This window comes from Chanodichthys erythropterus, chromosome 12 (genome assembly GCF_024489055.1).
Source record: "Chanodichthys erythropterus isolate Z2021 chromosome 12, ASM2448905v1, whole genome shotgun sequence".
NCBI lineage: Eukaryota > Metazoa > Chordata > Actinopteri > Cypriniformes > Xenocyprididae > Chanodichthys > Chanodichthys erythropterus.
The window spans coordinates 45,635,941-45,651,236 of NC_090232.1; the positions used below are offsets into that span (position 1 = coordinate 45,635,941).

Sequence of the window (15,296 nt, forward strand, 5' to 3'; positions counted from 1 at the left end):
CCCTATGTCAACCAACCATTACTGGTTCCGGGAGAGCGAGAGAGTGTGGGACTCAGCACACCATCAACTGCAAAGAGCCCTGCGCAGACGCAGAATGACAGCATGACAGTACATGAGATCTTGGACAGTCACGTTGAGACAGATGTTTTGTTCCAAGACAATGATTTTTTTTTTTTTACTATCATGCAAGATGTGTATAAAAACAACATTGTTAGGATGATCTTTGATTGTGTGTTCATAGTTTTTTGTTTTGCACAGTGAAATATTTATGTAAAAATTCTGTGCAAAAAGTGGTGGTTCAAAACCCAACAACAGAGAATATGCTGCTGGGTAGTGAGAATACAATCCTGATATCCAAAGCAGTCGACCTGACCTGTCACAGTACATGCAAATATGGGAATAGTGTACAGAAAAGCTGAACAAAACAAAGTGGAGGAACATTTGTGGTGAGGTGAACATAACATACAAGTGAGCAATTCCTGTTATAGTCCATCACATTGAATTGTTTTTTTTATTTCCATTTATTTGGAAAGGGACAGATACAATAAACAATGATAAAATTGAGACAACAGCCATCCAATGCAAGTATCATAGTGCTTTTAGCTAAAGCTAATTTACAACACTCATCCAAAGAAAGGGCTTTTATTGACTACAATTACAATAACACTAAAAATAAATACATAAACATGAATGAAAGTTTGTTATTAAAACCTGCAGCAGATTTTAAATGGTCAGGGAGTGAATTTCAACTTTTTGCACCTTTCAGTGAATCTGAACAAAAGATGTTTTACAGAATAAAATGTTACAGTTGCTGCCAGAAGCCGCTCTGGTGAATCTGAACCACTGCAATCTCTTGAAAAATGACATAACGGCTGAGGGGCAAAACCATTGAAACATTTGAATACAAGATTTACATACTGAAAATAAACAAAATCAGCAAAACTTATTTACACAATGATAATATCTTATTTGCTTCCTATCCAAAATAAATATGAAGACGTTAAATCTGATGAATTACAGACGGGTTAGTCTGAGACCAAATTGTTAATCCATATGATTTGTGAAAATATCATTGAGTTTAAAAACAACAAATCATGATCAAAAGTTAAACAATTTCTTATCATAAAGCTAATAAGACTGAGCTTGATTGTTTTACAAATCTTTTTATTATTTGTTGACACGACTAAATACATACTACTGTAAAGCAATAGATTTCTTTTGATTCATGATTTATAAATGAATCAGTATCATATATAGGCCTACATGAAGAAATGTATGTAATGCAACAAGAAGCACATTTATAGCTTTTTAAGACAGACAAAGTTGAGTTTATCCTCACAATTTTTGGGTGTCCAAATATTATTTTGTCTATCCAGAGCTCCACAGCGCAGGTTTCTGGCAGGACACTGGAGCTCCCCCTCCACAGACCAGGCTTTATATTGAAGATTGTGTCCACTGACCCAGAACCAGTGACCAGCCGTGAAGCGCAGGCCGGTCCACACAGAAGCTGTCTGGGATGATGTAGCGATATTTATCACCTCTGCCATAATCATCTCAGATGTTAGACTCACCAGGTCAATGTAGTTCTGTCTGCAGTAGTCCAGGGCTTCATCCCACGTCTTGTTCTGATGCACCAGAATGGGCTCAAAGACCCGCATACAGTAAAATGGCAGAGTCGCTGAGCACGGAAAATTGTGCAGTTTATACGTCGTTTTTTTTACAAAGCAACACTCTTCAGTGTTCGTGTTCGGTTCCCCAGAGTCCCAATTGTCAATTTTTTCATCCTCACCTCCAGACCAAATCCATTCTTCTGGGTTGTTAGGACTCATGTGCAGTCCAATCCAAAAATATTTTTGACTGATTTCTGGATTTCTAGAGAGCAGTTGTGCCTCTTCTTCATTGACGGTGGACAGGTCATCATGGTGTTCTCTGCAGTACGTCTGTGCATCTTTCCAGGTCATTAATTTATTCACAAACACGTGTTTTCTGTGGAGACTGAAGCTCAGTCCAGAGAGACTCAAAAACAGGAGCAGAGTGACGACAGCCTTCATTTCTCAACAGATGATCTACTCAGCGCAGAGTTTGTGTGATCTCAGTGATGAAGGGGCAGTTTTTATTTCTGTGAGAGACAATAAAAAAACTGGAAGGCACTGACCAACCAGATGGCCAGACTCTTCAAGTATTTGTGTAGCAAATATCCAAACCAAATGAGATACTAGATACTAGTGTTTTTGCAGATTTTGAAACACTTTCATTTTGACTCTTCAGTCTTTTTTTATTTTACTCGCCAGACTTTATACATGGAATGCAAGAACAATAGGGAAAAAAACTACAGAAATATAATATAAAGTATAAATATGAAACATACTTTTCAAACATTTTCTGTAATAAAATAAGAACAAATAATCAAACTACAAGCAATATCACAAATAAACACAATAAAACAAAGGTACAAATTAAATAATCAGCTTTTCAGGTAGATCTAACAGTGGTTAGATACAAATTACTTACAGAAATTGAATAAAGTAATCGGTAACACTTTACATTAACGTTCCCTTTTTGTAAAGGGTTTATAAAGGTGTTTGTTAATGAGTAATAAGTCATTTACAAATTAATTATAAATCATTAATAATGCAGTTATAACTGCATGAATAAAAAGGGCAACTTTAATGCAATACCTGCCAAATAGTGAGCTGTTTTTAACTCACATGTTATAAATGCTTAATAAATGTATTTATTAACACTTATTTAACTCAAAACCAGATTCCTGGTTTATTTCATGATGCAGCAAAAATTGACCATCATAATTAGACTGAAGGGTGTTTATTTGTGGTTTTCTTATCAATATCTTGTTGATTACCAGAAGTTTCTGTCTTACCCATGATACTCTCCAACAGCAGTGTATAAAAACTGATTTCTTGTTTATCAAGTGGCAGTCATGAGATATTAATAAGAAAACCACAAATAAACACCCTTCAGTCTAATTATGATGGTCAATTTTTGCTGCATCATGAAATAAACCAGGAATCTGGTTTTGAGTTAAATAAGTGTTAATAAATACATTTATTAAGCATTTATAACATGTGAGTTAAAAACGGCTCACTATTTGGCAGGTATTGCATTAAAGTTGCCCTTTTTATTCATGCAGTTATAACTGCATTATTAATGATTTATAATGCATTTATAAATGACTTATTACTCATTAACAAACACCTTTATAAACCCTTTACAAAAAGGGAATGTCAATGTAAAGTGTTAAATGTAAAATAAGACTGCATAATCTTCACTGTATGAATGAAATATACACTGTTTGATTCTCCATTGTCCCAGCTGACACTTGTTTCTGTCTCACCTCCTTTGTGAATGCTCAGCATTAATGCCATGTTCAGAGGGTGAGGCTTTGAGTATTTGAGTAGCAAATGTTCTGTCACGAATGCAGGACAGTCTGCTGATCCCTTCAAGCAAATACAAGAATAACAAACTGTGTGACATCCTGATACAACACTTTTAAATCTGGGTTACAGGGCCGGCCCGAGGCATAAGCGAACTAAGCGGCTGCTTGGGGCCCCCTGGCCAATAGGGGGCCCCCCAATCGTGTTTTTTTTTTTTACAATTAAATAACTTAAACAAGTGATATAAATGAATGAATACGAATGAATAAATAAATAATTTGAGTCGAGACAAGAAAATTCTGATTTGCCGACAACTGCTGCTGTGTCTGCTAGCATTTGAGTCATGCGCAATTTGCGCATAGACACCTCGCGTGCATTGACAATTCGCGCCGGCGCGCAAGTGCACGTCACTGTAATAAATGTTATAATTTATGATAAGCCATGTCACAAAAAAGGATGTATCCCTCTGGTGCCGAAAAAAGAAAGAAGAAAAAGACAGAGGAGGAGAAAAAGAAAGATAAAGGTATGTTTGCATAATTATTTACAGAATGTTTTGTGCAGCAGCACAAATTGTGCTCATGTCACTTGAGGAAGCAGCTAGTCATGACTCATGATCTTATATAAGCCATCACCAGAGCTAACGTTAAATCGCATTATTAATATACATTTATCTAGGTGTATTTCACGCATTGATTATAGATATCAGTTTAAGTTGAAAGGGATGCCATATTTCTTTATTATTTATTAATATGGTGGCGAGTGATGTAGCAGTGCTATCCTCGGTAACACTTTAGAATAATGGTCCGTCATTAATAAGTAACTATGAAGGAAGTAATGCAGGACTAGTGAGTAGATCTACATTAACACTTCAGCTACTACTATTAACTACTATAGAATCAAGTTTAACTAATCAGTAAGTAATATCAAATTTAGGACAAAGATAGTTAGCTAATCAATAATTAGAGAATGACATTGGCATCAATAATAACTAATAGGTAACTATGAGAAATTATAAAGAATTACTAATTAATTACATTATGCACGTGTTAGCTAGTCACTATGCAGGAACTACTAGTGATCAGGACCATTATTTTAAAGTGAAAAACATGTTTTTCACTTTAAAATAATGGTTCGTGATCAGTAGTAGTTCCTGCATAGTGACTAGCTAACACTTGAGTAATTAATGATGCATTTTGTGATTATATTCAAAGTAAAAATTATGACTGATTACATCTCAGACACATGCTAATGTTCTTTACAATGTGTCCATTAGTTAATAGTTATTAATGATGGTAATATCATTAGGTAATTACTGATTAGTTAATAAGGAACTATCTTCTAAATTTGATATTACTTACTGATTAGTTAAACTTGATTCTATAGTAGTTAATAGTAGTAGCTGAAGTGTTAATGTAGATCTACTCTTAATCCTGCATTACTTCCTGCATAGTTACTTATTAATGACGGACCATTATTCTAAAGTGTTACCCTATCCTCACATTTATAGGCTGCAGTAGATCACCATGTTAAGTTTTCACCATACTGCAATTATGCCTCATTTGCCAATAGAATATGAATTGTTAGGTGTGGTCACTGGTGTGGAATTGCTTGTTGTGTAAGTAATGAAGACAAAACAAACTCATTCTACTCGATCAATTATGCAATGCTATTTTTTTTTTTCAGGAACACTGTTGAAGTACTTTGGAGCACAACCATCTCTACCCGCCCCTGATGTTTCAAGTGTCAGTGCCTCCACAGCTGATGATACAGCAGGTGAGGTTTTTCTGGTTTTTCATTGAGGCAAATGGTTACATAGCCTGTTAATATGACATGACACATTTAACATAGCTTTTTATTTATTTGTTTGTTTGTTTGTTTGTTTGTTTATTTTATCATTGCAGGTTCATCAAGTCAAGTCAAGTCAAATTTATTTATATAGCGCTTTTACAATTGGTAATTGTTTCAAAGCAGCTTTACATATTAGAAGCACAGAAAAAAAGGGAAGTGGTTAAAACTGTACAAACAAGCGTGGTAATATGTAACATATACAAGATGGTGCTACATTAAGCCAATGTCGGCTGACTTCCAGGGGGTGGAAAAAACCCCCTAGGAGAAAACCCAGCGTGCTAGCACTGGGAAAAAAGTCCTAGGAGGGAAAAAACCCCTTGGAAGATATATATATGTAAATGTATATGGAGATCAAAATCTGAATTGTACATTTTTATTATAGAGATTAAAAATCGATTATATATAAATATATGCAAGCGGATACGGGGATCCTGGGCTACGTTGTAGTCAGGTCCAGACGCAGGTTCTCCATCTGACCTGGATACGGCCTGGATCCAGCACCCGGCAAACCTCAGGATAAGCAGAGAGACAGATATTAGCGTAGATGCCATTCTTGTTCTGATGTACAGGTATATCTAGTGTTATAGGAAATGTTCTCGGTTCCGGCCGACCTAATTATTGCAGCGTAACAATCCTTTAACGGATTTGAAAAATGTTAATGTATTGATGATGTGTTATGTGTATGCAAGAGCAAAGAGATGTGTTTTTAGTCTAGATTTAAACTGACAGAGTGTGTCTGCTTCCCGAACAATGCTAGGAAGATTGTTCCAGAGTTTAGGTGCTAAATAGGAAAATGATCTGCCGCCTTCAGTTGATTTTGATATTCTGGGTATTATCAACTGGCCTAAATTCTGAGATCGCAATAAACGTGAAGGACTATAATGCATTAAGAGCTCACTTAGGTACTGGGGAGCTAAACCATTTAGAGCTTTATAAGTAAGTAGCAAGATTTTAAAATCTATACGATGTTTAATAGGGAGCCAATGTAATGTTGACAGAACTGGGCTAATATGGTCATACTTTCTGGTTCTAGTAAGAACTCTAGCTGCCGCATTTTGAACCAACTGTAGTTTGTTTAAAAGCCGAGCAGAACAACCACCCAGTAGAGCGTTACAATAATCTAGTCTTGAGGTCATGAATGCATGAACCAACTGTTCCGCATTTGTCATTGAGAGCATATGTCGTAATTTAGATATATTTTTTAGATGGAAGAAGGCGGTTTTACAGATACTAGAAACATGACTTTCAAATGAAAGATTGGTATCAAAGAGCACACCCAGGTTCCTAACTGAGGACGAAGGTTTAATGGAGCACCCGTCAAGTGTTAGAGAGTATTCAAGGTTTTTTCGTGAGGAAGTTTTTGGTCCAAAGATTAGGAAATCAGTTTTTTCTGAATTTAATAATAAGAAATTTCTTGTCATCCAGTTTTTAATGTCAGCTATGCATTCTGTTAGTTTTGTGAATTTGTAGGTTTCGTCAGGGCGCGAGGAAATATAGAGCTGAGTATCGTCAGCGTAGCAGTGAAAACTAACACCATGCTTCCTAATTATCTCTCCTAAGGGCAGCATGTACAGAGTGAAAAGCAACGGTCCTAATACTGAGCCTTGTGGTACCCCATATTTAACCTGTGATCGATACGACATCTCTTCATTAACTACCACAGACTGATAACGGTCAGATAAGTATGATTTGAACCATGCCAAAGCAATTCCACTAATGCCAATATAGTTTTCAAGTCTTTTTAAAAGAATGTTATGATCGATAGTGTCAAAAGCAGCACTGAGATCTAATAACACTAATAGAGAAATACAGCCACGATCGGATGATAGGAGTAGATCGTTTGTAACTCTAACGAGAGCAGTCTCAGTACTATGGTATGGTCTAAATCCTGACTGGAAATCCTCACAGATTCCATTTCTTTCTAAAAAGGAACACAGTTGTGTTGAAACTGCCTTTTCTAGTATCTTTGACAGAAAAGGTAGATTCGAGATTGGCCTGTAATTTACTATATCTCTCGGATCTAGTTGAGGTTTTTTAATAAGAGGTTTGATAATAGCCTGCTTAAAGGTTTTTGGCACGTGTCCTAGTGTTAAAGATGAATTAATTATATCAAGAAGTGGACCTACGACCTCTGGAAGCATTTCTTTCAGTAGTTTAGTCGGCATTGGGTCTAACATACATGTCGTTGATTTTGATGATTTGATAAGTTTAGATAATTCTTCCTCTCCTATAGCGGCGAATGATTCTAGTTTTACCTCAGGGACACTACAGTGCACTGTCTGAAGAGAAACTGTAGACGGTTGCATGTTTATAATTTTCTCTCTAATATTATCAATCTTGCAAGTAAAGAAGTTCATAAAGTCATTACTGCTGTGCTCTATGGAAACGTCAGCAGTTGAATTTGTTTCTAGTTAATTTAGCCACTGTGTCAAATAAATACCTAGGATTATGTTTGTTTTCTATTAAGAGATTTGAAAAATAAGTAGATCTAGCATTTCTTATGGCTGTTCTGTACTCAATCATTTTTTCTTTCCACGAAAGGCGAAAAACTTCTAGTTTTGTTTTCTTCCAACTACGTTCAGCTTTTTCTAACAGCTCGTTTTAGAGCCCGAGTGTGCTCATCATACCACGGCGTTGGATTAGTTTCCTTAATCTTCTTTAGACGTAAAGGAGCGACCGCATCTAATGTGCTGGAAAAGAGAGAGCCAATAGTTTCTGTTGCAGCATCGAGTTCTTCTATGTTGTCAGGTATACTAAGGCGATGAAACTGCTCGGGGAGATTATTTATAAAGCAATCTTTAGTGGCAGACGTGATTTTTCTACAATATTTATGGCTGGGTGGTGGTTTTGTAGCCTTGGCTAATTGTATTATACACGAGACTAAATAATGATCTGATATATCATCGCTCTGCTGTAGAATTTCAACAGCATCAATATCTATTCCATGCGACAGTATTAGATCTAGGGTATGATTACGACAATGAGTGGGTCCTGACACGTGTTGTTTAACTCCAATAGAGTTTAAAATATCTGCAAATGCCAATCCAAATGCGTCTTTATTATTATCTACATGGATATTAAAATCACCAACAACAAGGACTTTATCCGCAGCCAGTACTAACTCTGATAGAAACTCAGCAAATTCTTTGATAAAGTCAGTATGGTGCCCTGGTGGCCTGTATACAGTAGCCAGCACAAATGTCAACTTACATAATGTTACATAAAGCACCATCACTTCAAAGGAATTATATTTGAAATTCTTTTGAATGATTCTGAATATATTACTATAAATTACAGCAACACCTCCCCCTTTGCCTTTCTGTCGAGGATTGTGTCGATAATCATAACCTTGAGGACTAGATTCATTTAAAGTAATGTAATCGTCTGGTTTTAGCCAGGTTTCTGTCAAACACAGCAAGTCTAGTTTATTGTCTGTGATAATTTCATTTACAATAAGTGCTTTTGAAGAAATAGATCTAATATTCAGTAACCCAAGCTTTATCATTTGTTTATCTGATTTATCTGTGATTTTCATTTTTTGAACATCAATTAAATTTTTACCCTTAAAAGGTTTTGGAAGTTTTTTGTATTTACTAGTTCGAGGTACAGACACAGTCTCTATGTGATAATATCTAGGTGAAAGTGTTTCTATGTGCTGTGAATTATCTGAGTTATGTGACGTGAGGCGGCTAGCAGACGGTCGGTTTAGCCAGTTTGTCTGCGTCCTGATCTGGGCCCTGGTTTGTCATGTTTCAGCTCTAAGACTATTTGCCAAATTTCTAGAGAGAAGAGCAGCACCATCCCGGGAGGGATGAATACCATCTCTTTTCAACAGATCAGGTCTGCCCCAAAAGCTTTTCCAATTGTCTATGAAACCTATATTATTCTGCGCACACCACTTAGACAGCCAGCCATTGAGTGATGATAACCTGCTAACTATCTCATCACTCCGACGAACAGGAAGAGGGCCAGAACAAATTACTTTTGCTGACATTGAATTTGCGAGTTCACACACCTCTTTAATGTTAATTTTAGTGATCTCCGACTGGCGAAGTCGAACATCATTTGTGCCGACGTGGATAATGATTTTAGAATATTTACGTTTAGCATTAGCCAGCACTTTTAAATTTGCTTTGATGTCAGGTGCTCTGGCCCCCGGCAAACATGTGACTATGGTGGCTGGTGTCTCTATTTTCACGTTCCGTGTAATAGAATCGCCAATTACTAGGGCACTTTCAACAGGATTCTCAGTGGGTGCGTCACTGAGTGGGGAGAACCTGTTTGATGTTCTAATCGGAACGGAAGAGTGGTGTTTGTTCTTGCCATTATGCCGCCTCACAGTCACCCAGTTAGCCTGCTGCGTGGCTTCTACAACCGGAACCGAATGTGTAGTGTTTACTAGGCTAGTCGCATCCAAAGCAGTATCTAAGGCCCTTTCATTCTCACTATCCTCAATTAAAGTTTGGATGCGTGTCTCTAATTCTGAGATTCTCTCTGTCAGCCTGACAATATCCCTGCATTTATCACATGTGTAAGTCTCACTGCTGACAGAAAGAGCTAAGCTGTACATGTTGCATTTACTACACATGATAATCGTCGGACATGACTGACCGTGTGTTTGATGAACGCCGTCCGAAAACTGCAACGCACACGGGACTCGCTGGCTGGATGTCTCGGTCGCTTGCCGGTGCCTGGGGCGAGGGTGATGTGCGGGACGCTGTACCTCGCGGTGGATCGATGAATGCCGGGCAGCAACGTCTCCACAGCTTCCCGATCTGGCGAGGACAGATCAGAATAACATACATCGGATAAATCCGCCATTCAATCGACAAGGAAGGTAGGTTTAGAGGAAAAAAAGAAAGTAGACGGTAGCTAGCAGGCTATGGCTAACACTAGGTGATTACGCTGGTGGATTGCTAGTAATAAATCGTTCCGTTTAGTAATACTATGCAATAGGTTAAGTAATCAGGTGAAAAATAAGAAAGTTATATTATGCGAATAGGAATAAAGAGAAGGATTTAGGATAATCTCCACGAAGCTCCGAGCGTAGATCAGACAGCTGGCAGGCAGCAGCGTTGAGCGTCCACTGCAGAGTTACAAGCACCTGAAAGTGACGAGCAGTTACAAGCACTTACATTCACTGATACATCAGTTTCAACCTCAGCCGGCATGACAGGTCAGTTAATCTAACAGTTTTTGTTTTGTGTTAGCTTTACTGTAAAATATCCTGTGTTATGTTATAATTTTATTTTTTAAATCTAATGTCCCTACAGGTCCTTCTACATCTGCACCCACTATAGATTTCCCATCCACTCCCTCAACAAGCTCCAGCTATCAAGATAGATCAACAGCTCCTCCAGTTGACCCAGATGAATGGTCAGAATTCCTGTCAGACTCAGAAAGGACTGATCTGGTAAAAAGAGGGCCAGTGCCAATAAGTGACACCTTCACCTTCCCCAAGAAATCAGATGGACAAAGCTTTCACTACCACTATACATACAGACAATTAGTTAATGGGGAAAAAATCAAGCGAAGCTGGTTAATTTATTAAAAAAAAAAAAAGATGCGGTTTACTGCTTCTGTTGCAAATTATTCTCGAAGAAGTCCACAAAACTGTCAACAGAGGGACAGCGTGATTGGGTAAATGTAGGTGCTTTGCTGAAACAGCATGAAACATCCGTTTGATTAGTATCATTCAGTCTTTGGCAGAGAGGAATCTTGCACTCAGGGGGTCTGTCGATACTTTGCATCAGGCCAACAATGGGAACTTCCTTAAAGAGGTGGAACTGATAGCAAAATTTGACCCTGTGTTAAAAGACCACATCAGACGAATTGATAGTGGAATGCAGCACAACACGTACCTAGGTAAGACTATCCAGAATGAGCTGATAGAGTGTGTCAGTGACAAAATAATTGAGGTAATGGTGACAGAAATCAAGGACTGCAAATATTATTCAATTATTTTAGACTGTACACCTGATGTTAGTCACCATGAACAAATGTCTGTTGTGGTGCGCACAGTCACTCTGGGCAAAACACCACAAATAAAAGAGCACTGGGTTTGTCCAGTCTAATTCTTAACAGGCTTGAGGAATTGAACATCCCTTTTCAGGATTGTCGGGGGCAGTCCTATGACAATGGGGCTAATATGAAGGGAAAAAACAAAGGTGTGCAGGCTAGGCTATTGGTTAAAAATCCAAGAGCTTTTTATGTGCCTTGCAGTTCTCATACTCTAAATCTGACAGTGTCAGATGCAGCTAAAGCATCAATGGATGCTTCTTGTTTTTTTGGAAATGTGGAGAAGGTGTACAATTTGTTCGCTGGGTCCACTCAAAGGTGGGCCATCTTACGGAAGTTTGTTGACCTCACCCTCAAGTCCTGGAGTGAGACACGCTGGGAAAGCCGGATAAAAAGCATTGAAGCTTTGCGCTACCAGTCAGAGAAGGTGAGGGAAGCCCTACTAGAAGTTAGAAATAAAGCGACTGACCCTGTAGTGGCTGTTGAAGCCAACTCCCTTGCGGAAGAAATAGGTTCATTTAGATTTCAGATTTTTTGTGTTGTCTGGTATGACATTTTGTCTAAAATTAACATCACTAGCAAGCTTCTACAGTCAACCAACATGCAGCTTGATGTAGCTGTTAACCTTGTACAAAAGAACAAAGCCGAACTCATCAGTTACCGAAAAACAGGCTTCTGTGATGCAGACATCTGCAAAAGAAATTTGTGAGCAGATGAACACAGAAGCAGTGCTGAAAGAAAAGCGATTGCGTTCTACAAAAAGGCACTTTGCCTATGAGGCTGCAGATGAGCCAATAGTGGATGCTATGAAGAAGCTAGAAGTGTCCTTTTTTAATGCTGTAGTGGACTGTAGCATTCAGTCGTTGGAGGATAGATTTAAGTCTCTAAGTGAGGTTAAAGAAAACTTTGGAGTGCTGCTCAATTTTAGGGAGCTAAATCGGAAGGTCCGGAGGGAACAATGTGAGCTTCTTGGGGAAAAACTCTCTTGTGGAGAGGAGGCTGATATTGATGGTAGCGCACTGGCTGTAGAGATTGAGAGTCTTCCTGAACTTCCCCAAACTATGATGACCGCCCTTGACCTTCTCACATACCTCTCACAAAATGAGATGTGTGAGCTTTACCCAAATCTTTGGGTAGCTCTCAGGATAGCCTGCACTCTGCCTGTGACAGTTGCCTCAGCAGAGAGGAGCTTTTCCAAGCTCAAAATGATTAAAACATACTTGAGATCATCAATGGCACAGGAAAGACTAAGTGGACTTGCAGTTATTAGTATTAATAACAAAGTTGGCCAAGCAATATCATACAATGATGTCATCAGTGACTTTGCCTCCAGAAAAGCTAGGAAGGAACGATTTTGAGGTCATTGTTGTACAATTGCCATTGTTGAACCCTTGCTATTCTTATGTTTCTAATTTATCTATTTTTTTGTAACATTATATTTTTGATTATATTAATGTTTGTCTATTTTGGTTTTATTTAAAAGATTGCACATTTAATGCACATTTGCATTTGCTAATTATTTATTTCATGTTTTGTGACAGTTTGTATACAGAAGTTTAAGAATAAAGTATTTTAAGTATCGATTTTTTTATTATTTATTTTGTATTAATACATAACCTCACTGTATTCATTTATAATGTAACATTATAGTGTGACATTTGTGTCAATAATCTTCAACCACAGGTGACTTCACGTGGTGGGAGGGGGGCCCCCAAATCAAATGCTGCTTAGGGCCCCCAAGAGGCTCGGGCCGGCACTGCTGGGTTAGGAAGCCCAAATTTGAGCAAACCCTTTGATCTGCCCTGAAACAGACTGGTCCAACCGTGGTCAGATTCAGAGAAGAAGAGTGTGAAATATATAATATCGAATCAATAATCAAAATTCAGTTTCAGTGTTGTGTATTATGTTTTGACTTTGTTGATGCAGAATATTGATCTGCGGCAGACATTGCTGTCCAATAAAGCCACAGGAGCTGAGAAGATCTGAGAAGAGGGAAAGAGGGGAAAAAGTCAAACATTAATAGATAAACTCATTAATTAAAGTGAAGAAAACACAGCTTTATTCAGACCTCAGTATTTTTTATTTTAAAACAATTCTTAAAGACTGGCAAAATGCTAAGTCAGTTTTTTTGTCTGCAATGCAGCAGTCCTGAGCTAACAGAATTTTGTTATAAGAACGTTCTCTAAATATTCAGTGTTGGTTCTGGGAACATTAAAAACGTCCAGTTTTCTTGATGTTAGAGGAACATTTTTATAAGGTATAATGTTCCTGAAACATTCTTTCAATCATTCAAACACCTGCTGTGAACAAACACTGAAAGAAAGAGCAATATGAACACAAACTACAACTTTCTTCAGCCACATCTTTAGATGAACTGAAGATAAAAGACCTATGTCCTGAATTACACATGAGAGTAAAACATGCATGTAAATGTTGTTCTTCAAACCAGGAACAAGACACACCATTTGAAAGTTGACATGTATGCATTTTTAATTTATGTATTTAACATTTGAACTTCAAACTCAGTCAAAACAACTGCAATATGTTCCTCTAGAGGGCAGTATATGACACACGCTTAGGAAAACTCAGCGAGCTTTTCTCACTTGTTCAGTTCAGTACATGTTGTTGTTGTGCTGCAGTTGTGTGAAGAAAACCAACATCTAAATGTTCTTCTTGGAACCAGAAACACCATATGAAGTTGAGATAGAAGACCATATTTGTTTTATATTAATTTATTTGTTCCAATTTTTCACTTTCACTTTAACTCTAAGTAGGCTACATGGTTTTGCCATAGTTTTGTAAAAAAAAAAACAACATTCAGGATTCTTAATATTGTTTTATTTGTTAATCTTTTTAATTTCTTTACTTTACCAATAACAATATTTGTTATGATTTACTCTGCCAGAGGGTGTTATATTCATTAAAAGACTTTGATGCAGAACTTCCTGCCTCTGAAAAAAGAGCGTTTCCTCCTTCCACAAACCTAGACGATCCCTTTCCTTCCCCTGCTAGAGCTTCTGTGTGTTGCAACACAGTGAGGAGAATTACAACTTTTATGTACATTTACATTCATTTATTTATCAGAAAGCGATTCACAGATGATCAATAACAAGCGATTTACCAGAAACACGAGAAGTGCAAAGTTTTATTCAGACATTGTTTAGAAAAGCTATTAAAGCAGAACAGGCAGGATTCAGAAGTGCATAGAAGTTTTCTTTTCTTTTCTTTTCTTTTCTTTTCTTTTCTTTTCTTTTCTTTTCTTTTCTTTTCTTTTCAGCAGGTTAAGCGCTTGTGGAAGAGGTGAGTTTTTAGCAGTTTCGTGAATATTGTAAGGGATTTGGCAGTCGGGATAGTGTTGGGAAGATCATTCAAACAAAACAAAAACAGACCAGCTGCCAACGGGATGCTACTATTAAAAAGAAGCCAGAGGTTTTCTGATCGTCACAGCAGGAAGACGGGCTTTAAGAAAAAAAAAAGGAGTTTGGAAAGACCCAAATCTGCACTCATTGGGAGAAACTGCATAAGAATGAGAGTGAGATTGTCAGATGTTCTGGAGCATCTCGGCTTTGTTGTCTTCACCAAAAAAGTCTCCGTTTTGGCATCTGGATCTTCTTGATTCGAGAGATTTTTATTTATTTATTTTTTTTTGCAAAGAGAATAAGACTTTTGTGATTATCATAATTCATGTCACATTATAATGTGATAATCGTCAGTTTTCTGATTGCAGAAGTCACTATGGTGTCGTCTCTCATAAAGTCTCTTCCTCTGATCGTAGTGATCATGACTGCGGGTGAGTCTTCAGTTTCACTCACTATACAGATATTTGAACAAAAGATGATTGAGATCTTCACACTTACAAACTGACATCAGTGTTTTACTGTCAGCTGACATAAAATTATTCAGAAGTTAAAAGTTATTTGTTTAAAACACCAGAAAGCCTCTTCATTTCTCATCTCTGTGTTTCAGGGGTTGATGGTCAGCAGGATTGGGGAGTGAATTACAGCCCTTCATATGTTTGTGCATTAAAGGGACTGAACA

At 37.6% G+C, this 15,296-nt stretch overlaps 1 protein-coding gene across 1 annotated transcript; it reads right to left on the reverse strand.

The window, feature by feature from the left end:
* Positions 1-1,298: 1,298 nt before the first annotated feature.
* LOC137032597 (snaclec 3-like) lies at positions 1,299-2,051 on the reverse strand. The gene has a single exon (XM_067404418.1). The coding sequence runs from the start codon at positions 2,049-2,051 to the stop codon at positions 1,299-1,301; it is 753 nt and encodes a 250-aa protein (XP_067260519.1).
* Positions 2,052-15,296: the final 13,245 nt, after the last annotated feature.

Excerpts from the sequence above, each read along its gene's own strand:
- LOC137032597 (XM_067404418.1), bottom strand. The coding sequence starts at position 2,051 with ATGAAGGCTGTCGTCACTCTGCTCCTGTTTTTGAGTCTCTCTGGACTG.